Source organism: Rhagoletis zephyria, unplaced genomic scaffold (genome assembly GCF_001687245.7).
Source record: "Rhagoletis zephyria isolate East Lansing unplaced genomic scaffold, Rhagoletis_zephyria_1.1 Rzeph_scaffold_01460, whole genome shotgun sequence".
NCBI classification, from domain to species: domain Eukaryota; kingdom Metazoa; phylum Arthropoda; class Insecta; order Diptera; family Tephritidae; genus Rhagoletis; species Rhagoletis zephyria.
Genome location: NW_016158544.1, coordinates 71,647 through 97,240, shown reverse-complemented (window position 1 = coordinate 97,240; position 25,594 = coordinate 71,647). Strand labels below are relative to the sequence as shown.

The 25,594-nt window shown below is 34.1% G+C and overlaps 1 protein-coding gene across 1 annotated transcript; it reads right to left on the bottom strand.

The window, feature by feature from the left end:
- Window positions 1–5,721: 5,721 nt before the first annotated feature.
- LOC108364100 (uncharacterized) lies at window positions 5,722–6,824 on the bottom strand. The gene is made up of 2 exons (XM_017617667.1): window positions 6,737–6,824; window positions 5,722–6,675 (listed from the first exon to the last, which is right to left on the bottom strand). The coding sequence occupies exons 1-2, from the start codon at window positions 6,822–6,824 to the stop codon at window positions 6,125–6,127; spliced, it is 639 nt and encodes a 212-aa protein (XP_017473156.1). The 3' UTR covers window positions 5,722–6,124.
- Between the last annotated feature and the right edge of the window lie 18,770 nt (window positions 6,825–25,594).

The window sequence follows — 25,594 nt, the reverse complement described above, 5'->3', positions numbered from 1 at the left end:
ATTGTTACGATTATCCTTGAACCCTCGTCCGGATTTCCCAAATCCTCCGGTTCGTATCGCTGGATTGTTAAATAAAGGCTAACGATGACCAAATGGTAGTACAATTAACTTTATTGTACAACAAACAATTTTACAATACTTGCTAATACAGTAAAAATACTACAATACTTGTTAAAGCAATTACAACGCTTTACTGAACTTGTTAACACAATTAAACTTATAGCTTGCTTATTCGCAACTCGCTTCTCTGCTCACTTTACTTGTAGCTTGCTGACTTGTAACTAACTCACCTCGCTGTGGCGGCACCCTTATGTACCTGCGCTGGCACTTATGGCAACTCTAGAACATTCTGAATTTTATCGCTCATTCTCTTTCGCTCGCTGTTCGCAGTGTTCATCCAACTTGACGTTTCTCTTTGTGGAACATTCTACGTTATTCCTCGAACATTCTGCCTATTTCTCGTTGTTCGCTTCGCGTTGCCGCAGTATTCGCCACAGTATTTTTCAAAATTTGGGTGTCTACCACATCTACAACATAAGACTTAAAATCTCCCACATTTTTAGACAGAACATTTGTTTAAAATTTTTACATTACTCTAAAATTTCAACTCAATTCTAATACGAAATATAAAAATTGATCAATACATTTTCAAAAGGGTACATCATAAATTTTGCTTTAAATATATCTGTGCCTTAACTTTTTAATATTCCAAAAATCTGCATTTTTATATTTGCTAAAGTATTATGCAATGGAAAAATAATTTTGTGGAATTTTTTGCATAAATAAATATGTAGGATTTTTCTCAAATTAAAGAAAATATTTTTTTCTTCGTGATTATATTCTCTAACTAGAAACCTAATGTCATACTTGTTTTTGCATAAATTTGCGTTGAATCTGAATGATCCCCCAGCAGTTATATTTCCCGATCTAATTTTTGAGTTGTGCCTCTTTTGACGACGGTGTGCGATATGTATACCCAATTCAAATATGAATTGGAAAATCTACCACATCTTATTCAAATCTACCACATTTTATGCCGATTCTACCACACTAAAATAATAAAAAATTGTAGTTTAAAAAACTAAAACCTCCCTATTATAATTGCAATTCGTACTGGCATCAGGTATGTAACATGAGAATAGAAATCGCTGCATCTTTTAGGCGCATCAATATTACTTAGTTACATCCCGAGCTAATAAAAGGAAGGTAAAACGGGGTTGGTACACTGTTCATCATAGATATATCCATACAAACATATGTACATATGTACGGATGGCTGCAGTTACACGAAGCACGCTTGCTCCATTTATACATATGTATATTGCTTGGTAGCGGCAGAGCTGAAATGCGAAATGAGTTTGTTCCCTGAAGTACGGCGGAGCGACTATAGGACTGATAAATCGGTAGCTACCTGGTAAACTCCGTCAATCACCGACCGACTACTTGCAGGGTATTTCATCGATTGCTTTTACAAGGCAATGTTCTAGGCGGTAGTCACCATCGGCTCTCTCTGCACTATCGCCAGTTACTAAAGTAGTCACTTGCGTGATTTATCGGCTCCCTCTGTCGTAGTTTTTCGCTGGTTCCGACTGGTTCGACTCTGCACCACCATGTGCACTACCACGGGTTAATAGAGTAGCTACTTACCTAGAAGTCGGAGCAGTAGCGGCTCAAAAGAAGCGATTGACTCCAGCAGTACTGAAGGGTTCATACATAAATATTTATGTACATACGTGCATACAAACCATTTACATTTAACATTCGCATTCGCATTCGCAATAATCAATGCGGAGCTTTTGCGAACGGGAATATTGTGCAAGTGCACTGATAAAACGTATATCTGGCAAACAAAAAATTTTAGCTGAGTATTTTTCTACGTTTTCTTAAAAAAACTGAATTATTTTTTTCTCATAAAACTTATTATTCTTAAGTTTCGTGTTTCCTTTTATTAGTCTTTCAGCTCGGAAACAAAAACATTTGTTTTAATTTTGTGTAAATTATCAAAATTAGCACGCATCGAAATAAAGATGAAATTATATGTAAATAAGTCGACAGCCAAGTTCACAAATTAAATAAGAATTAATTCAAGGTGAATTTTATATCTATTGAGGAGTGGGACTTGGCATGTAATATATCGTTAGTTTAGTATAGAAAGGCCTTAACTAACATCGTCGCTGAAATACATAAAGCCGTAACTAACTAAAAATCCAAAATTAACTTTTTGATTGATTATGATGCATTTCATCGAATCATAAGTCCCTACATCGTTTTAGGCAATACAAAAATTTAGTTAGTTGGGGTTTTTTGCATTTCAGCGACAATGTGAAATAGTATTAACTATACGTATCAGGGACCGTAAATAGCAATTANGGCTCAAAAGAAGCGATTGACTCCAGCAGTACTGAAGGGTTCATACATAAATATTTATGTACATACGTGCATACAAACCATTTACATTTAACATTCGCATTCGCATTCGCAATAATCAATGCGGAGCTTTTGCGAACGGGAATATTGTGCAAGTGCACTGATAAAACGTATATCTGGCAAACAAAAAATTTTAGCTGAGTATTTTTCTACGTTTTCTTAAAAAAACTGAATTATTTTTTTCTCATAAAACTTATTATTCTTAAGTTTCGTGTTTCCTTTTATTAGTCTTTCAGCTCGGAAACAAAAACATTTGTTTTAATTTTGTGTAAATTATCAAAATTAGCACGCATCGAAATAAAGATGAAATTATATGTAAATAAGTCGACAGCCAAGTTCACAAATTAAATAAGAATTAATTCAAGGTGAATTTTATATCTATTGAGGAGTGGGACTTGGCATGTAATATATCGTTAGTTTAGTATAGAAAGGCCTTAACTAACATCGTCGCTGAAATACATAAAGCCGTAACTAACTAAAAATCCAAAATTAACTTTTTGATTGATTATGATGCATTTCATCGAATCATAAGTCCCTACATCGTTTTAGGCAATACAAAAATTTAGTTAGTTGGGGTTTTTTGCATTTCAGCGACAATGTGAAATAGTATTAACTATACGTATCAGGGACCGTAAATAGCAATTATTTTTCCCAACAGTTAAACTTGGCCAGATATTTTTTAAGTTCGAAATAAAAGTCTTCCCGGATAATAAATTAACCGCTTATCCAAATTAAACAAATTTGGTACCAAATATAAGAGGACTTAAATAGCTTTTAAACAGAAATAACTATCTATTTATATTTTGTTATAATTTAATACAAAAGAAATGCAAATACCGAACCCAAGATTTGTTCTATGGTAATTAAAAAACATTTTTTATTTAAATATTTTTCAATAGCTGGCTTTCTGCTGGCTTTTCTCGTTTAAATATTTTAGTTTTAAAGCTATTTTAGTTGATACCAAGCTTGTTAAATTTGGATAAGCGGTTTATTTATTATTAGGAAAGGACTTTTGTTTTCGACTTAAAAATATCTGGCCAAGTTTATCTGTTGAAAAAAGTAACTGTTATTTTCGGTCCCTGATACATATGTTTGTTGAATATTTGCATTCATTCTCCTCAAAAAATATATCAAAACACATTGAGCGCATGGAATGGAACAACAAAACGGATTTGATGGCTTATGGTACCGAAAGCGGTGAGTAATTAATTGTGACTGCCTGCAACAAGGAAACGCTGAAGCACTTCGCTAGTGAAGATACNAAGTTTCGTGTTTCCTTTTATTAGTCTTTCAGCTCGGAAACAAAAACATTTGTTTTAATTTTGTGTAAATTATCAAAATTAGCACGCATCGAAATAAAGATGAAATTATATGTAAATAAGTCGACAGCCAAGTTCACAAATTAAATAAGAATTAATTCAAGGTGAATTTTATATCTATTGAGGAGTGGGACTTGGCATGTAATATATCGTTAGTTTAGTATAGAAAGGCCTTAACTAACATCGTCGCTGAAATACATAAAGCCGTAACTAACTAAAAATCCAAAATTAACTTTTTGATTGATTATGATGCATTTCATCGAATCATAAGTCCCTACATCGTTTTAGGCAATACAAAAATTTAGTTAGTTGGGGTTTTTTGCATTTCAGCGACAATGTGAAATAGTATTAACTATACGTATCAGGGACCGTAAATAGCAATTATTTTTCCCAACAGTTAAACTTGGCCAGATATTTTTTAAGTTCGAAATAAAAGTCTTCCCGGATAATAAATTAACCGCTTATCCAAATTAAACAAATTTGGTACCAAATAAAAGAGGACTTAAATAGCTTTTAAACAGAAATAACTATCTATTTATATTTTGTTATAATTTAATACAAAAGAAATGCAAATACCGAACCCAAGGTTTGTTCTATGGTAATTAAAAAAACATTTTTTATTTAAATATTTTTCAATAGCTGGCTTTCTGCTGGCTTTTCTCGTTTAAATATTTTAGTTTTAAAGCTATTTTAGTTGATACCAAGCTTGTTAAATTTGGATAAGCGGTTTATTTATTATTAGGAAAGGACTTTTGTTTTCGACTTAAAAATATCTGGCCAAGTTTATCTCTTGAAAAAAGTAACTGTTATTTTCGGTCCCTGATACATATGTTTGTTGAATATTTGCATTCATTCTCCTCAAAAAATATATCAAAACACATTGAGCGCATGGAATGGAACAACAAAACGGATTTGATGGCTTATGGTACCGAAAGCGGTGAGTAATTAATTGTGACTGCCTGCAACAAGGAAACGCTGAAGCACTTCGCTAGTGAAGATACTGAAAATAATATTTTTAGTGCTGGTATGAGGTAAAGCACCAGTGGATAAGGTCGCCAGGCGCTAATTCAAGCGGCATCTTACCGCGCTGTTACGTACCTAATACAAAACAGTGGCCAAATTATTATGCATTTAAAAGTTCAGCTATAAATTATGTTTTAGTTACATAGAATATTTGTTTCCAAAGAAGCCACACTCATGCATCCTCTCGGAAATGGTACAAAAGTCATCGAATAAAAGCTGTGGAGTTTATGGTGGTTGGCTACCGTCCACAAATATAAATATGCACTCTGCATGGCTTTTTACAATGGCGAGTCCAAAAATCCACTTTGCTGCACACCCTCCTTTTGGTCTACGTGAAATTGTAAACACTGTTATTACATCAATTGTTTCATGTGCTAAAAATCGTACTAACCTAAAGGGCTACATGTCCAAAGTTATTGCTACGTGTTCCTAATTAATAAATTTTTGTATATTTATGGATTCCTGCAAAATTGGGCCATGTAGTATTAAAACTAACACATTTTTCTGCATTTTTTACATATTTTTGTATGCGTTTTGGCATTTCTCTCTCGCAATTGCACCAAGATGACGTCACGCAAAAATTACGCTCAAAAATCCTCTCTCATTGGCGCAATCTTGTATTCTATCATTCTTGGGTACTCGTATGAATGCGCGTTGAAGATGTTTGCACTATCGCTTTGTTTATCCGTCATACGTCGCTTTCATTCTTTTTCCCCCTTCTCTATACTCTATCTTCCTTCTTACTCTTGTAACATTTTCAGTTTTAAAAATTTCACTCTCCATTTTTGCGATACCGCCGCCTAAGAAGTTTCGCTTCAAAAATATTTTGTATCAAGGTCATTATGGACAAATTTAAAACTATCATACGTACATATGTATATATTTCTTAGCATTTGCTATTCGCGCCGGTATCCGTATTTAGTAAAGATTAACAAGTAAAATTTTTTATTGAAATATGTACAATGTATTTATATTTTTACTGATATAGATCAGTGTGCAGACGGGTGTACGGAATATCAGACAATGCTATATCGATATTCCTTTTAATTATAATTAGTTTAGTATATCTAAATACATGTGTCTATCTCGATTCTGCTATGCTGATATGTTAAGTAAAAAATAAATAATGATTAATTACACAGGCGATTTGGCTCACACGACCAAATTAAGTAAACGCAGTTTACCAAAATTTAATCAGTTTTGAATCTTTTCATGCGAATTTCTGTTTATGTAATAAGATTTATAAAAATAAACTTGCTCATAAATTAAATTACTCATAAACAGGCTAACCGAATTGAAGAAAACATGCAAAAGTATGTTATATCATAATTATTTTTTTCTTCCTCTGCAGCCTTTTACCACGCCCTGCCTTGTAAAGGCAAATACCCTGTACACTGTTGTTGATGGCCGTTTGAAATAAAATTATTCTGGTTGCGATATGCCATTGCCAAACTGTTTGACATTAAAGAATTATTGCAAGATTGTTGCTGTATTTGATTATGTCCTACGATCGTCCCATTATAACTGGCAATTAGTGAATTTGATGTATCTGGAGAATGGGAGTTATTTGTTTCTCCTGTTATAAGACTTAAGCTACTTGCAATGCTGTTATTCACTTCGGTGGACGCATTGCTTTCGTTTACATTGGTGTTATTGCTGTTAGTTGGAGCATTACTAGCAGCACTTACTTGCTGCGATTGTGAAGCACTGTTATTTCCGGCGCACGGCTTTCCATCCTTTACCAGTACAGGTACGGCAACGCGCCTAGGTGAACTAGCAGTCTGCAAGTAAAAGAAATATAACGTATCTGTAAGAAAGTATATTGGAGCAATTCGTGATTGGTGGAATATGCAATAAGAAACTAAAAAAATAATAAAGATATTCTTCAAAACGCGCAAGTAAATGCCTCGTTACCATGCAAGACTCGTAAGCTTACATAATTTTGTATGGAAAATCGGTTTATTTACGAGGTTTACGGATTACGAGGCATTTATGCAATTCCATGAATACCCATAGTATGAATTGTAAGTGTATATCATAGTGGAATAATACCATGATTCAATAATAAAAGGTTTGCTCAAAAAGCAGTTTTCTCGCTTCCTCTTGACAAAATCGTCTCCCTTAGCAAGGCACTGTGTGTGGGTTCGTGTGAGTGTGCAATGCTTTTGTAAGGGAGCTAAGGGAGTGTCAAACCTCTAATGTCATATCTTGTTGATATGTTGACGTCTATTTCAAACGCATTCTGTTTATTCCGGCTGTGAAATGGGATTATCCGGAATGTATAAAGAAACGCAGCCATTGAATCATGGAATAATACCAGGTGTAGTAATAAGAGCGAGAAGGAAGATTTGACACTACCTTATTGGAAGTGTTCGCCCCTTAGCTTTTTTTAAAGGGTAAAGGCCAGAAATATTAGAAAGAATTACCCTTTTTGACTACAAAAGGGATAATAATTTGAAGTTTTTTATTTAATACATATACATAGATAATATTAAAAATTACTTTTGAAATATCCGTATTTGAAAAATAAAAGAGCTATTTAAATTAACTAAATTTAAGCATAATTCATTATTTTTTATTCAAATTAAATATGTACTGCTAAACCATTTTGTGGATTACGATTGTATTTAGTATTGAAAGACAAATACCAACAATAACAAAGAGCTTTAAGGATATAAAGCCAATGTAATAAATAATAGTTAGAAACTTAAACAAAGATTTTGACGCTAATAAGAGTAATTTAATGTACTAAATCCACGGAGTAGTTCACACAAAGAAAAGCAATCAAGGACGTAGATACTGAAGACCACCCAGATTGAGAAGTGTCTATATCATTCTAGATGAAAGGTCCAACTACGGTTTCAAAACACCATGTTAATGCCGCATAAACGGATATTTTTATGCAAAAAAATATGTTAAAATGGAGAAATTGGTAAAAAAGATTTTTCTCAAATAATCCGACAAATGCATACAAAATCTTAATAAAAGTAGCCAATGTGGTAACCAATAAAAAGTGCCAGTTAATGCCGTAACTCGATGTCTTGAGGCAAAAGCACTTTTTCCAATGGTCAAATTAGTAAAAATATTTTGCACAAAAAATACTTCTAAGAACTCACCGACTCACAGTGGTCCAATGTGCAAGGCTAGGGTAATTTAATTAAATTTTTTGTTTGTAATTTTTCAATAAAATTTTTATCAAATATGCAAGAATATTGTCTACTTAAGAGTAAACACAACTTTGTTTGAAAAAATTTGGCTACATATAAACATAACGGTATCCAAATGTCATAGTAAGCAATAAGTGAAAAATGAAATTGTGCTTGCAACGAAAACTGAGTATTTTTAAGGCTCAGTAATTTGTTTAAAGAAACTTTGTTTTAACTTCATTTCTTTCTCCGTCATTGTCTTAAGTAAGAAAATTCAGGAAATGTTGAATTATTAACGAAGTGGACGCACATATTTTTTTGGAGCTGATAAAGTTTTAATCTTATTGGTGAGTACCAAATTATTATTCTTTTTTGTTTTGTAGAAGAAATCTTTCTCATATGGCGGAATATAGATCACTTACTATACCTATTCTCTCAATTGATGTATATGCTAATAGAATCCACAAAAAAATTCTGCCGCTAGCTGCGGCACCCATACATTTATTTTCAATTTTCAAAACGACTCCTAAAACTTCAAGACAGGAAATTTTTGATTTTTGGCTGTCGTCCCCTAAAAGTGAAAGACTTGATGGAATAATTGATTTTGTACCAGGGAATATCAGTTTATGATCTAGTGATAGAACCAAATTTGTTAAATTGAAATCATACGTGCGAAGTTAATTCAGAATTTGGACCTAAAGTGACAAAACTTTTCCGAAAAAGAGAGCGGTTTGTTACTCCAAATAAAGATTGGCTCGAATTTGAAATAGACTTATCACAATTTGTGTGTTCTAAGTTTGGTAAGCCGACATTTTCTGCTGGTAGGCCAGCTAAAAGTTTTGAAGATTGTTGCCAAAACGTTAAAATGAAGCAAGCTAATGAGCTTTCGAAAGTTATAGAACCAGATGTATTTCTTTTTGGCTAATGAACAAAAAATTAGATCTTCAGCTACGCTACTTAATGAGCTTTTAAGTGCTTCTCCAGAAAGAGGTACTGCTATTAAGGAGGTCATATTGGCAAAGAAGAGTCCTAAAGGTATTTCGCCTGAAGAAGCTCCCGCACTAATAACACCGGCACTCAAAAAAAATTAGTGGATGTGCATTTGACCGGACCTACCTATGGTTATGCATTCCGACCCGCAGAATCCGAATTTGAATTCAGTTTGGCCAACATACCTCCTAGATTTCAAGAAAACTTCAAAAAACCGTTTTTTATTACCGATTTTCACTATTTTTCCGGTTTTTTTTTTGTGAAGTTTTCTCGAAATTTAGGAGGTATATTAGCCAAACTGACTTCAAATTCGAATTGTGCGGGTTGAAATACATAACCATAGGTAGGTCCGGTCAAATGCACATCATACTAATTTTTTTTTATTATTATTATTTTTTTTTAATTTTATGGTTGGCAGGCGTAGTCGCCATTCGATCTTGCCCATTTTATGAGCAGAAGTTGTTAGTCATTCAGACATAATTTGTGCGAAATTTCATCCCGATATCTATCTTAGTTCTTAATATAATAATTAAATTACCCTAATAAAGCAGATTGGACCACTGTGCGACGGATGCATAGACAAATCTTGATAATTTTATGAAGAAATGAAATTAGATACATGAAATCAGCAACGTGAATACAAAAACTTAACAAATGATATTAATGGTTATAAGGTTTAAATAAATAAATTTAAAAAGGTATATATGGGAGGTTTATAAAGATTAATCGATTATAGCTTTTGCCTTTCAAGCGCTTATTTAAATAAGTTATACGGAAACGCATCCTGTACTTAAAATATAGCTTTTTCACATTTATTGGAAGGTATATTTCATAGCTGTGGGATAATAATTTTTTGGGGCAGTTGGTGGTGCCAGAAATTACTTCGCCATTAAATATTTGAAATATCCAACTTATTTAGCCTAACCTGCTCCTCTGTTAATGGAAAAAAACGAACGCCTTCGTAAGTCGACGTTTTTCTGCAAATTACACAGCTTATTAATTTTTAATCACAAATAAATTATATAGTACTTTTTCACAAAAATTCAAACGGAAAAAAACAATGTCGCAAGCAAATAATAAATGGCCAAATTGCCCCCAAAATATATGTAAACTCTTCCAAAGAAGCAACACATAAACGTTCAATGAACAAATGCAACATTGTGAAATATAAGGCAGTCGAATGTCAGAAAATGAACAGAGAATGCTGCCTTATTACTTCACCTGTTTATTGCGCCATGCGTGTATGTAGAAAATGTGTGATTTAATACACTTGTACACAACGGGATCGAAATAATAATAGCGTATTTTTATGAAATGAAATTAAATGGAGGTGTTCATGCCTTCCTGGTTATCTTGCCATGATTATATATTTCATCCTCAGTTGGCTTGAATAAAACACACTGGAGAATACACGCGAAACATAACACAGTGCAGATTGTAGGCAGGGTCGACTACAGCATGGAAATAGATTTTTCATAATCTTATTAGAAAAAAAACCGTTATTTTAGTACTTAATGGACTAATCTATACATTGCTTGACCATTTTACGATTTTCAAAAGCTTATCAAAATGTAAACTGTTCGGAGTTTTCATCGGAGAAGCCAGAACAGAGGGCACTTTGAATTATTTTTTTCGAACTTTAACCATCGCCCCCGGTGTAAAACAGTGATTCGTGGCGTGAAAAAGGGGGTCCAAGTTGTAAGTAGATGTCCGCGAAAATTTTTCTTCTTTCGAGGGAAAGAAAAAAAATGTTGGCTTGACTTTCCTATCAATGTAGACAAAATTTTGTAATTATTATATTTCCTTCAATTTTTTTGAGTAGTATATTAGATAATACAATGTAGGCAAAATCTAATACATCGAAAGAAGATACAAAAATTAAGGGAGGAAAAGATGAAAACCAAAATTTTTCCTGCATTGATTGGAAAGCCAAGCGAACATTTTTGTTCTTTGCCATCGAACCAGATAAATTTTCGCGGATACCCACTTACAACTTTGAACCCCCTTTTTCAAGCCACGGGTCCACCTGGGCCACTTTGGGAATCACTGTATACACCAGGGGGCGATAATATGTCTAAAAAATAGTGCTTTTTTCATGATAAGTGCTTATGCACACAGTATCGACATATCGCACGTTTAATAATATAGACAAGTATTTCAAAATTTACGTTTTGGAAATTTCATCATAAAATCAATAAGCTTTGTAGGGAGAATACGTTCAGTCTAACAGATAAATGAAGTACTGAAAAATTACGAAGATACTAAATAAATTTTATAAGAAATTTAATTTCCTGCAAGTTTGTAATTTATTTTTTGAAGAAAATTTAATTTCATTAGAAGCACCCTGTGTTTATTTGTTTCAAATGGTTGCATACATTTAGGCATATGTAGAGTGAGAGTAAATGCGGTACAAATGATTATGCATGCATGCATACGGCTTTGTACCTTTATATATGTATACAAGTTTTCAAATCTTTATTTTGTGAGCTTCGTGAAAAGATTATATCATAACCGCTACGAATACCTTATCATAACCTTTACTGCCCGCTGATGTTGCTGTAGTCGCTGCTAACCGCGCTGCAGAGGATGATGTGATGTTCTTGTGGAATTTCTATCTTCTATGCAGGGGCTCATTCTGCATATCAGCATAATCGTACTCCCAGGATATTAAGGTGGCAATTGCTAAGTAAGAGTGGTTGAAGTAAATGCTTCCGATGCTGGTGACTGCAGGTGTTCGATACGCAACGTCAGCGTAAGTGGTTTCCCACGGCCTGACGAGAACCGTCGCTGTGATGCTCAACTTAAGTGTCTAGCGATAACTCCTTCCCACGTTAGTGAGGACCGTCCTCGGTACCTCTTAGGTCTTTAATGACGTTTTGGAGATCTCGCTGTTTTCGCTTTTTCAGAAACTGTCCTTTCAGCTTAATGATGACGTCGCAAATCGTAACGATCGTGAGTATTATTATGCCTGCTACGCTGCTGTCTTTGCTTTTACTTCATTTATGTAATGCAAATGTGCAAATTTTCGACGCTTAGCTTATGCAAAAACGGCAGGCTGAGTATTTTCTGGTGACCAGTAATGTTTAGTAGAGGCGACGTTGCTATGCCTGGCTGCCTTCTTGGAAAAGTATTACGATTCGCGAACATGGTTTCATTGATCCATACATTGTTGTTGATGACATGATATTTACGGTACTTAATGCCTCCTTCACGTTTGCTGGTCGGCCATTAATTATAATGATGCCTTCGTCGATCACTACTACGGAATCTCGATGATCAGGTTGAATACTTCAATGTGCTGTTATTCTGGAATGTAACTGCTGAGCACACTTTTCTTTAATTGACGTCCTACAAAATGTTATTCTTATTGTTGCTCTGCAATAACTAACTGCCATTATTCGATTATCGCACTCGGCTTTAGTTGTCCTCAGCAAGGTACAGCACCATTCCATTCTGCGAGTCGGGAAAAATACATATATTCTTACATGCTAATCTAGGTCTAGGATATTGCATAATAAAATGCAACACATCTTCATTTAGCAAAATCTTAACACTAGACACATCCATCAATACCATTACACTAATATTAGTGAATTGCAGAATGTATGATATTAATTTGGGGCAAGTGAAATCGAAAGCATCAAATTTTGTATTTCAATTATTAAAATTCTGTTTCTTGTCATGATACAAAAAAGGAGGTAGTTTCATTTAATGACATTCGTTGTTGTTGCTAACCATTTGACTTTTAATAAAATTATGACATTTCATCAAATTCATGCTATCCGATTACTAGAAGAAATATATTTTTTTAAGCAGAAGATTTTATCAGTACATTCANAAAAAAAAAAACAGAAAAATGCGCGCGTGGTTTTTATTACAAAATGAAAAGAACCATTACGATGAAGTCTCCTTTAACAGTATCAAGTACTGATAATGGTTTTTGATTTGAAATGTTATTACATTAGTATAAATATGGGAAAGAAAATACTCCGATTTATTGTTTTAATATTATCAAAGTGGCAAGGCCGTTGATAATACTCACAAATTATGAAACTTCAAAAAATTTTATTATCCGTCAAAAGTTGTTTATTGAAACTACCTTCTTTTTTGTATCATGTTTCTTGTCATTAAAATTTCATAAAGGTCCGAGTTTTCTATTTGCTCTTCTATTTGTTAATTTATTAATATGATTTTGAATTTTTGTATTTATTAAAATTTGCCTATTATTTGACTCACTGAGTTGAGATTGCCTAAAGTCAAGGCATATTCAACAAGGTAGAACCAAGGCACATTAAACAGGTAGTATCAGTAGAGCAAAAACAACATTTGCGTGTATTTTGTTGTTGCTTCTGGTATCGAAAGTGTCAAAAACTGTGCAACTTTCTTTCCTAGTAAATTTGTTTGCTTCTCGAAGCATTGATCCATCCTTTGCAAGGCCCAGTAATCAGCGGTCGTGCTGCTGAGTTGGGCGAACGTTCCAAAAGCTGCTATTCAATCGCTTGTTTTGTATGGAAAAAGGTTTCACATGCAAATAGATTTTAACAATTCAGAATTTGTGTGAGAAAAAATTAAAAATATTTGACATTTTCGAGACCAAATAATTTGAAAATAAATCAAATCAGCTGCTCTACTGATACTACCTGTTCAATGTACCTTGGGTAGAACTGACAATTCAGTCGAGCTCTCTCATAGCTGACTGTAATGCTAAAAAATGTAAACAAAGAAATTAACCCTTTGTTATGCATTTACCATATTTGATAAAACTCAACGGCCCGTAGCTATAGTCAAAATAAAGTCGACTCCTAAAGTTAAAAACAGCTTTTTGACATAACTTACAGTGGGATATCTGTCAAAAAAAGCGGCTTTTAACTTTAGAGTCGACTTTATTTTGACTATAACTGCGGGCTAATATCTTTGAAATGAAAGTTTTTGTAGATAAGAAAATTTTAAAAATCTCATTGGAATCAACTTCATTTTAGGTATTGCATTTTCATTTTAACGTAAATGTGGAAATGCATACTTACACAAAATTATACAATAAGTGAAAAATNAAAATTTTAAAAATCTCATTGGAATCAACTTCATTTTAGGTATTGCATTTACATTTTAACGTAAATGTGGAAATGCATACTTACACAAAATTATACAATAAGTGAAAAACACTCATTTAAAAACCCATTTTGGCAATTTTCTTGCTTTTACTAGCCCAATGTTTTTAAGCGTTTTTTTTTATTCAAATTCTTAATTCTAAAGTATATTAGACATTTAAAAGAAGGTTTGATTATTCTAAATTTACATCAGCACTTAACTTCAACAATTCAGCTATTAAATTTTTGCAATTTGAAATTTCCTTTCCGTTAAATTTATTAAAAGTGAATTTCAGTTTCTTTATGAAGATTTTCTCTTCATATTCGGTATAATAAGTCCTACACCTGGGAACAAACGCGTCCGCTTAAAAATACCCGCCTGCGAGATGGGCAACAAATAAAGTCACTGGCACTAAAATGGTCTTCGCGCACACGTGAAGAGTCTCCTAATGAAACATTGATACTTCGGAGTTTTAAAATAACGCACAAGTTTGTTGTCCTGGCTCTTGTCAAACACAACATACTGCCCGTAATTCCGTTTCATTTTATTATGCATTTAAAATTAGTCGCACAGCTACAATTAAAAATTTATATTAAAAAAAGTTAAAATTTTGAATAGTATAGGGTTAAGAGTTGACATTTTATTCGCAGTTCAAAAGATAGAAATGTCGAAATCACTTCTACCTTTTTATGCCTTGCCTAAATTTCACATGTTCGAAGTCATAGAAATCAGGTGTGACGGATATTACTTTTAAAGCGGTTCCTAAGAATTTCAAGCTCCTTGCTTGTCTATGATGTACTCTTATGGCTGTGTGTAGTGTTTACAAATGTTTAGTGTCTACCAACAAAATTTTCCTCAGGTGTTTTTGTTTAAAACCATAAGCCAATTGCATTGTCTCATCCACAATTTTAGAATATGTAGTTACGTTAGTTGTATGCCTGAAGTATCCGTAGTCCTGCCAAAGGATAACGTCTCCGTCTAAAACCGGAATATATTTCGAGTGAGTGTAATCGGTCAGCCTCGTTGCCACAGTTGACAGTAGTGAGATCATCACAAACAGATCCTGGAAAATGGTTTTCTCCATAATACATTTTATTTTTATCTATCTTAAGTTGTGCTTATGGACCACCCTCCCTTTTATGAGAACGGCTGTCCCCAAGTCAGCTTCTATTCTCTCCTCAACGCATAGCGGCGTATGTTTATTTTCTAATTTTTTGTTCGTTTTTACTAATACCTTTTCCCCCACTTCAAAAATTCTATCTCGTCTTGACTGATTGTGTTTCTGTAACTGTACCTCTTGAGCCGTTTTAACTTTATTTCTTATTTGTTTTCTGAACTCATATGTGGCTGAGTGTATGTATTATATCAGCAGGTTTTTGATTAGTGACCGAGTGTGTGGTCCTATTATATTCTATTGTCGTTTGTATTATTAGTTCAACTGTGTCATCAACTTTTCTTTCGAGTTTGAGACACTTTGCGATTTCCAACAAGGTGCTATGTAGTCTCTCTATCTGTCCGTTCAAAGTACTGTGTAAGGGTGGGGCGTTGACTATGTGCACATCGAAACGGTTTAACAAAATTGATCTTATAGTTTCGGAATTTAAAGATTCTTCATTGTCGCAGAATTTGGTTTTTGTTTTAGGGAAAATATTCATTAACAGCAAAACAGGGGTTTCTACATCTGTTTTTTTGCGAGGGGTTTGGACCAATGCGAATTTAGAAAATGTATCTACACAAGTCAGAAAGTATTTTTTATCCGTTGAAAATATATTGATGTGCAAAATTTCGCCTACATATGGAGGAATTGGAGTTTTTTGGATTAATTATTTTTCGAGTGTGGATCGTATTTAGCCCTTGAACATATTTTACAATTTGCTACAATTTATTTCGCTAACTTTGTCTGACCTGAAATCGTTTTGTTTTTGCACATTTGTTCAACTCTTTTTGTTTACTTCTTGATACTCAAGCTTGTCGCTAAATTTATTTAAAGCTATTTACATCAGCTCCTACATTATTATAATTTGTTTTGTTTGTCTTTTTATTAACAAGTGTTAATAAATCTTTCGGTATGAAGTGCGATTTGGATACTTGCCAAATTAAAAGCGATTTTGAACGCTACTTATCTTCCTCGCTTTGTGATGGTATTTACCCTCTGGAAAGTGCTAGTTCGACAGAAAGAGTTCTGGACGCTATCAATGATGGCAAGGGCCTTCGCTAGTCTTGCGTAAAGTGCAGGTTAACCGAAGTTGATCTTTTCAAGTTATTTAGGCAAACCAGAAATGGTTTTACAGAAATAGGAAGAGAATTGTCAGTACTGACAGAAAAATTTAAGCATTATGAAAATGTGTTTAAATCATTCAAATGCCTAGATACCTTGCAATCTGTTAAAGATATATGTGTGTCTAAACGTAAGCTTGTTCATAGTCCATCTAAGGGAATAATAGTTTTCCGGCTGACTTAATTAATCTATCTTCTCCATGTCCTCCAGCATCAGAATCCTCAGCCTCAAAAGCGAGTGTACCGAAATCTGCTTCGAATATAACGATACTGAAGTATCTTCCCCTTCCGCCGTTGAAGTGGCGGAATCGTCTTCAAAGCCTCCGCCGCCTTCCCTATCCACAACTAGGAACACAGTAACTCCACCGCTTCCACCGGTACTCCAGTCTGATACAAGGAAACTAGTTGTGGCTCTGCCACATAAATTTAGATAATTCGAATGCGCTGCTTAGTAGTTCCTTTTGGCCCCCGGAGCTTTCGTTCGAGAATTCGAATATATACCCAAAAAAGGAAATAACTTAGCTTATATTCCCCGTCATAATACTGAATCAAAAAACTAATTATTAAATCTGCTTTAAGTATGTATTACCAAAATGTAAGAGGCTTAACTACTAAATTAACGAACTTATACCTTAAGGGCCTTGAATGTATTTATAATGTTCTTTTTTTTACTGAAACTTGGCTGAAACATCACATTTTAAATTCTGAGATTCTTCAAAATAATAATCATATCTATAGACAAGATAGGGAGGACAGAATCGGCAGTGGCGTACTCTTCGCTGTAGACTCTTCAATACCATCTGAAAAAGTTAGTCTTCCACACATTGATTCAGTAGAATTCGAATGCATTCGTGTTCAAGTTGGAAAAGGGCCTATTTACTTAGCCCTATGCTATATCCCTCCCCGATCTGACACATTGGTGTATTCACGACTCATCTCTCTTTAATGAAATTAGTTAATGTACTGACTAAACCCTTTGATTCAATGATTGTGTTGGGTGATTTTAATTTACCAAGCGTATCAAGCAACATCATTGACAGTGATATCGTACCTTTCGCGTCTAGTGCGTGCAACAACGTATTTTTAGAGGAGATGGCTGAACTCTGCCTAACTCAGGTTAATGTACTTCACAATAAGTTTGGTAAAGTATTAGATCTTGTTTATGTTGGTGATGCATCTAGCGCGTTGTAAATAAGTGTGATCCACTAGTTTTGCCCGAAGATGCCTATCACCCTGCTATGGAGANGCATCTAGCGCGTTGTAAATAAGTGTGATCCACTAGTTTTGCCCGAAGATGCCTATCACCCTGCTATAGAGATATCTTACGAAGTTATAAGTAATGGACAAAATTGCAGTACCCAAGCATACGAACCAAATATTTGCTTTGATTTTTCAAAAGCTAACTTTAAAAAGCTTAACAATGAACTATCTAAATTGTCGTGGCCTGCACATAAAGAAAATATTGAACAAAGCGTTGCACTTTTTAACATTACTTTACATAAATTATTTGAAAAGCATGTGCCTAAACGTATGTATGTTCCTGAAGAGCAAGCACACTAAACACTAAAAAACTGAGAAATTTGAAACAGAAAGTCACGTTATTTTAGATTACACAAAAAAAGGGTTTACAATCATACTAGGTAAAATAATCACTTTTGCGTCATACGTTTTTTGAATTAAATAAAAAGTGTTTAAAGCTTACTTGTGTAAAATCAAACGGCGTATAATATATAACCCCAAATCATTTTATGACTTCGTAAACTCCAAGCGAAATGTACGTGGCTTTCCTTCCGCCATCAAGTATCAAAATACCGTCTCTAGTCAAACAATTTCTAACATGTTCGCTCAGTTTTTTATATCCAATTATTCCATTAACTCACATGCTAACATTTACTATCCTTTTAAACTACAGTAAAACCCGCTTAAGTACCTCACGAAAAATGTCAGCTTTTTGAGGTACTTAGGCGGGTTGGGTACTTAAAAGAACCCGCTTAAGTACCTCGATGCGGGTACTTAAACGAACATAATTATTGATGTATGTAGTTACATCTTTTTGTTAACTTACATAAATATGTAAATCCTTGAAAAAGCATAAACATTTAATGAAGTATACGTATTTATTTAAGATTTTACAACTAAAATAGAGTTCATTCCCTAACAACAACAAATACCATGTAAACCTAAGCTTAAGATTTTATAAAACACTTAAAGAAAAAAATGCATCAAAATTTAAAATTTCTTTTCTCAGATGTGTTCTTTGAGTATACAGTTTTATAGCCCATTCAATTTTAGTGAGTAATGTGCAAGTTTCAAGTGGGTAAAAATTACCGTTGATTTTTTATAATTTTTTTGCTGAAGGTGTGTAACGCTGCCACTGAGATTCAAAATATGTAAATATTTTAAGGAATTTTGAAAGAGCACTTAACAGGTGAATATTATAGGTAAAATGGTAAATGGGGTACAAAAAATTGTGGTACTTAGGCGGGTTGGGTAAATAAGTGGGGAAGTAGTTAAGAGAGGGATTTTCTTCAGATTACATTCAAAAATTAACATTGCCCAAAAATGTTGGTTACTTAAGGGAGTTAGGCACTTAACTATATATCCAATGAACACTANCCCTGCTATGGAGATATCTTACGAAGTTATAAGTAATGGACAAAATTGCAGTACCCAAGCATACGAACCAAATATTTGCTTTGATTTTTCAAAAGCTAACTTTAAAAAGCTTAACAATGAACTATCTAAATTGTCGTGGCCTGCACATAAAGAAAATATTGAACAAAGCGTTGCACTTTTTAACATTACTTTACATAAATTATTTGAAAAGCATGTGCCTAAACGCATGTATGTTCCTGAAGAGCAAGCACACTAAACACTAAAAAATTGAGAAATTTGAAACAGAAAGTCACGTTATTTTAGATTACACAAGAAAAGGGTTTACAATCATACTAGGTAAAATAATCACTTTTGCGTCATACGTTTTTTGAATTAAATAAAAAGTGTTTAAAGCTTACTTGTGTAAAATCAAACGGCGTATAATATATAACCCCAAATCATTTTATGACTTCGTAAACTCCAAGCGAAATGTACGTGGCTTTCCTTCCGCCATCAAGTATCAAAATACCGTCTCTAGTCAAACAATTTCTAACATGTTCGCTCAGTTTTTTATATCCAATTATTCCATTAACTCACATGCTAACATTTACTATCCTTTTAAACTACAGTAAAACCCGCTTAAGTACCTCACGAAAAATGTCAGCTTTTTGAGGTACTTAGGCGGGTTGGGTACTTAAAAGAACCCGCTTAAGTACCTCGATGCGGGTACTTAAACGAACATAATTATTGATGTATGTAGTTACATCTTTTTGTTAACTTACATAAATATGTAAATCCTTGAAAAAGCATAAACATTTAATGAAGTATACGTATTTATTTAAGATTTTACAACTAAAATAGAGTTCATTCCCTAACAACAACAAATACCATGTAAACCTAAGCTTAAGATTTTATAAAACACTTAAAGAAAAAAATGCATCAAAATTTAAAATTTCTTTTCTCAGATGTGTTCTTTGAGTATACAGTTTTATAGCCCATTCAACTTTAGTGAGTAATGTGCAAGTTTCAAGTGGGTAAAAATTACCGTTGATTTTTTATAATTTTTTTGCTGAAGGTGTGTAACGCTGCCACTGAGATTCAAAATATGTAAATATTTTAAGGAATTTTGAAAGAGCACTTAACAGGTGAATATTATAGGTAAAATGGTAAATGGGGTACAAAAAATTGTGGTACTTAGGCGGGTTGGGTAAATAAGTGGGGAAGTAGTTAAGAGAGGGATTTTCTTCAGATTACATTCAAAAATTAACATTGCCCAAAAATGTTGGTTACTTAAGGGAGTTAGGCACTTAACTATATATCCAATGAACACTATATGTCCAATGAACTCAATAAATATCCCAGTAATATCTCCCGATGATGAAGTAGTTTATCTGAAATCCTTAAAGCAGTCCTCCAGTTATGGTCCTGACCAGATTCCTACTTGTATTCTTATAAACTGTGCTAATTATCTCTATGAGCCGTTATCAGCGTTATTAATTTTGTATCTTAAAGAGGGCGTTTTCCCAACTATATGGAAGTAACCGTTAATAACCCCGTTACATAAAAGCGGTAGCAGATCTTCAGTGGAGAACTACCGGGGAATAGCTAAACTTTTTGCAATTCCTAAATTATTTGAAGCAATTATAACAAATAAGTTGACGCATTCTATCTTTATTCTAGCATTTAATATAGTCAACATGGATTTGCAAAGGCAAATCAACTTCTACAAATCAACTATCTTAAAAGCATTTAGTGAAAGCAAAACTGTTGATGTTATATATACTGACTTCAGTAAAGCATTTGACAAAGTGTGCCACTCGTTGCTCACCAATAAACTTGGTCTTCTTGGTCTTCCACCTAATTTTCTACGTTGGATCTCTTCATACCTCTATGGTAGTTCACAAAGCGTAATGTTTAAAAATACTATCTCTGACGTCATTGATGTTACTTCAGGAGTCCCTCAAGGTAGCCACCTAGGCCCGGTTATGTTCTTGCTTTTTATAAACGATATTTCTACACATATACAATGTTCCAAAATTTTAATGTATGCAGATGATATAGAGCTTTATAGCTTTTTTCAATTAAAGAAAGAAAACAGCATGGCTTACTAATGTAAAGTAAATCATATGCCTCTAAATCTTAAGAAATCCCCCTTCTTATAGGTAACCATAACCTGGAACTGGTATACAATTTTGTGGACCTTAGTACACAATGGATCCTAAGCTTAATTTTTATCTTCACATTAATGTGACAGTCAACAAGGCTAAAGGTGGAAATACTTGCATTTGTGAAACGATGGTCAAACGAATTTTGTGACCCTTATATCACTAAAATACTGTTTACAACATTAGTGGAATAATACTCGCGCTTGTACACGACGGACGTACTTTAATCGGCTCCGCTTATATTACTTGTAAATGCTAAAGTTTATATTTTTATTGCTATATTTGCGTATACCTTAATTTGTAAACCTTTCTGCAATTAATTCTACTCTGTTCACTGCGCTTACTTGTGGCTTACTTCTTAATTTTTAAATAACCTTGCTGTAGAACTTTCTTTTTGTTTCGAAATGCCTATTGGCGCTAATTTGTTTAACAAATGTCGCCTAAGTAAAGATTTTCCGGCTGCAAAACAATAAAATTGGATGAAGGTGTTACTTTTTCTGCTGTGTTTTCAAAATTAAAAGAGCTGGAAGTGAAGGTCCAGCAACAAACGGACCATCTTCTGCCGCTGGTTGAGTGTATCTCTAAAATTGGCGGAATTGGAAATAAAATTGTCGAAGATAATCGATGAAGAGTTCAGCTAAAACTTCCGAGTCATCTGCATGCCTAGTTTCGCTGGAGGCGAATATGAAGAAAGCGGAAGGTGATATAGAATGCCTAAAACAAGAGTTGTTGAGCGTCGCCCAGCAGAGAGCCNAGTGTATTAATGTGCAAGTTTCAAGTGGGTAAAAATTACCGTTGATTTTTTATAATTTTTTTGCTGAAGGTGTGTAACGCTGCCACTGAGATTCAAAATATGTAAATATTTTAAGGAATTTTGAAAGAGCACTTAACAGGTGAATATTATAGGTAAAATGGTAAATGGGGTACAAAAAATTGTGGTACTTAGGCGGGTTGGGTAAATAAGTGGGGAAGTAGTTAAGAGAGGGATTTTCTTCAGATTACATTCAAAAATTAACATTGCCCAAAAATGTTGGTTACTTAAGGGAGTTAGGCACTTAACTATATATCCAATGAACACTATATGTCCAATGAACTCAATAAATATCCCAGTAATATCTCCCGATGATGAAGTAGTTTATCTGAAATCCTTAAAGCAGTCCTCCAGTTATGGTCCTGACCAGAGTCCTACTTGTATTCTTATAAACTGTGCTAATTATCTCTATGAGCCGTTATCAGCGTTATTAATTTTGTATCTTAAAGAGGGCGTTTTCCCAACTATATGGAAGTAACCGTTAATAACCCCGTTACATAAAAGCGGTAGCAGATCTTCAGTGGAGAACTACCGGGGAATAGCTAAACTTTTTGCAATTCCTAAATTATTTGAAGCAATTATAACAAATAAGTTGACGCATTCTATCTTTATTCTAGCATTTAATATAGTCAACATGGATTTGCAAAGGCAAATCAACTTCTACAAATCAACTATCTTAAAAGCATTTAGTGAAAGCAAAACTGTTGATGTTATATATACTGACTTCAGTAAAGCATTTGACAAAGTGTGCCACTCGTTGCTCACCAATAAACTTGGTCTTCTTGGTCTTCCACCTAATTTTCTACGTTGGATCTCTTCATACCTCTATGGTAGTTCACAAAGCGTAATGTTTAAAAATACTATCTCTGACGTCATTGATGTTACTTCAGGAGTCCCTCAAGGTAGCCACCTAGGCCCGGTTATGTTCTTGCTTTTTATAAACGATATTTCTACACATATACAATGTTCCAAAATTTTAATGTATGCAGATGATATAGAGCTTTATAGCTTTTTTCAATTAAAGAAAGAAAACAGCATGGCTTACTAATGTAAAGTAAATCATATGCCTCTAAATCTTAAGAAATCCCCCTTCTTATAGGTAACCATAACCTGGAACTGGTATACAATTTTGTGGACCTTAGTACACAATGGATCCTAAGCTTAATTTTTATCTTCACATTAATGTGACAGTCAACAAGGCTAAAGGTGGAAATACTTGCATTTGTGAAACGATGGTCAAACGAATTTTGTGACCCTTATATCACTAAAATACTGTTTACAACATTAGTGGAATAATACTCGCGCTTGTACACGACGGACGTACTTTAATCGGCTCCGCTTATATTACTTGTAAATGCTAAAGTTTATATTTTTATTGCTATATTTGCGTATACTTTAATTTGTAAACCTTTCTGCAATTAATTCTACTCTGTTCACTGCGCTTACTTGTGGCTTACTTCTTAATTTTTAAATAACCTTGCTGTAGAACTTTCTTTTTGTTTCGAAATGCCTATTGGCGCTAATTTGTTTAACAAATGTCGCCTAAGTAAAGATTTTCCGGCTGCAAAACAATAAAATTGGATGAAGGTGTTACTTTTTCTGCTGTGTTTTCAAAATTAAAAGAGCTGGAAGTGAAGGTCCAGCAACAAACGGACCATCTTCTGCCGCTGGTTGAGTGTATCTCTAAAATNTTCCAAAATTTTAATGTATGCAGATGATATAAAGCTTTATAGCTTTTTTCAATTAAAGAAAGAAAACAGCATGGCTTACTAATGTAAAGTAAATCATATGCCTCTAAATCTTAAGAAATCCCCCTTCTTATAGGTAACCATAACCTGGAACTGGTAAACAATTTTGTGGACCTTAGTACACAATGGATCCTAAGCTTAATTTTTATCTTCACATTAATGTGACAGTCAACAAGGCTAAAGGTGGAAATACTTGCATTTGTGAAACGATGGTCAAACGAATTTTGTGACCCTTATATCACTAAAATACTGTTTACAACATTAGTGGAATAATACTCGCGCTTGTACACGACGGACGTACTTTAATCGGCTCCGCTTATATTACTTGTAAATGCTAAAGTTTATATTTTTATTGCTATATTTGCGTATACTTTAATTTGTAAACCTTTCTGCAATTAATTCTACTCTGTTCACTGCGCTTACTTGTGGCTTACTTCTTAATTTTTAAATAACCTTGCTGTAGAACTTTCTTTTTGTTTCGAAATGCCTATTGGCGCTAATTTGTTTAACAAATGTCGCCTAAGTAAAGATTTTCCGGCTGCAAAACAATAAAATTGGATGAAGGTGTTACTTTTTCTGCTGTGTTTTCAAAATTAAAAGAGCTGGAAGTGAAGGTCCAGCAACAAACGGACCATCTTCTGCCGCTGGTTGAGTGTATCTCTAAAATTGGCGGAATTGGAAATAAAATTGTCGAAGATAATCGATGAAGAGTTCAGTTTGTTTGCAGCTAAAATTTCCGAGTCATCTGCATGCCTAGTTTCGCTGGAGGCGAATATGAAGAAAGCGGAAGGTGATATAGAATGCCTAAAACAAGAGTTGTTGAGCGTCGCCCAGCAGAGAGCCGCTCCAGATATTGTTGCTGATGCTGTTGCGTTTGGTGTGCCTTACACTGAGGGAGAGAACCTTAAGAGCATCTATAATCGCACTCTTCGCACTTTTGGNTGGAAGTGAAGGTCCAGCAACAAACGGACCATCTTCTGCCGCTGGTTGAGTGTATCTCTAAAATTGGCGGAATTGGAAATAAAATTGTCGAAGATAATCGATGAAGAGTTCAGCTAAAACNCTAATGTAAAGTAAATCATATGCCTCTAAATCTTAAGAAATCCCCCTTCTTATAGGTAACCATAACCTGGAACTGGTATACAATTTTGTGGACCTTAGTACACAATGGATCCTAAGCTTAATTTTTATCTTCACATTAATGTGACAGTCAACAAGGCTAAAGGTGGAAATACTTGCATTTGTGAAACGATGGTCAAACGAATTTTGTGACCCTTATATCACTAAAATACTGTTTACAACATTAGTGGAATAATACTCGCGCTTGTACACGACGGACGTACTTTAATCGGCTCCGCTTATATTACTTGTAAATGCTAAAGTTTATATTTTTATTGCTATATTTGCGTATACTTTAATTTGTAAACCTTTCTGCAATTAATTCTACTCTGTTCACTGCGCTTACTTGTGGCTTACTTCTTAATTTTTAAATAACCTTGCTGTAGAACTTTCTTTTTGTTTCGAAATGCCTATTGGCGCTAATTTGTTTAACAAATGTCGCCTAAGTAAAGATTTTCCGGCTGCAAAACAATAAAATTGGATGAAGGTGTTACTTTTTCTGCTGTGTTTTCAAAATTAAAAGAGCTGGAAGTGAAGGTCCAGCAACAAACGGACCATCTTCTGCCGCTGGTTGAGTGTATCTCTAAAATTGGCGGAATTGGAAATAAAATTGTCGAAGATAATCGATGAAGAGTTCAGTTTGTTTGCAGCTAAAACTTCCGAGTCATCTGCATGCCTAGTTTCGCTGGAGGCGAATATGAAGAAAGCGGAAGGTGATATAGAATGCCTAAAACAAGAGTTGTTGAGCGTCGCCCAGCAGAGAGCCGCTCCAGATATTGTTGCTGATGCTGTTGCGTTTGGTGTGCCTTACACTGAGGGAGAGAACCTTAAGAGCATCTATAATCGCACTCTTCGCACTTTTGGTGACTATCGTAGGCGAATGAAG

Excerpts from the sequence above, each read along its gene's own strand:
- LOC108364100 (XM_017617667.1), bottom strand. The coding sequence starts at position 6,824 with ATGGTATTATTCCACTATGATATACACTTACAATTCATACTATGGGTA. Across the intron at positions 6,676-6,736 it reads CCTCGTAATCCGTAAACCTC|GCATTTACTTGCGCGTTTTG; the intron begins GTAAATAAACCG and ends CATGGTAACGAG.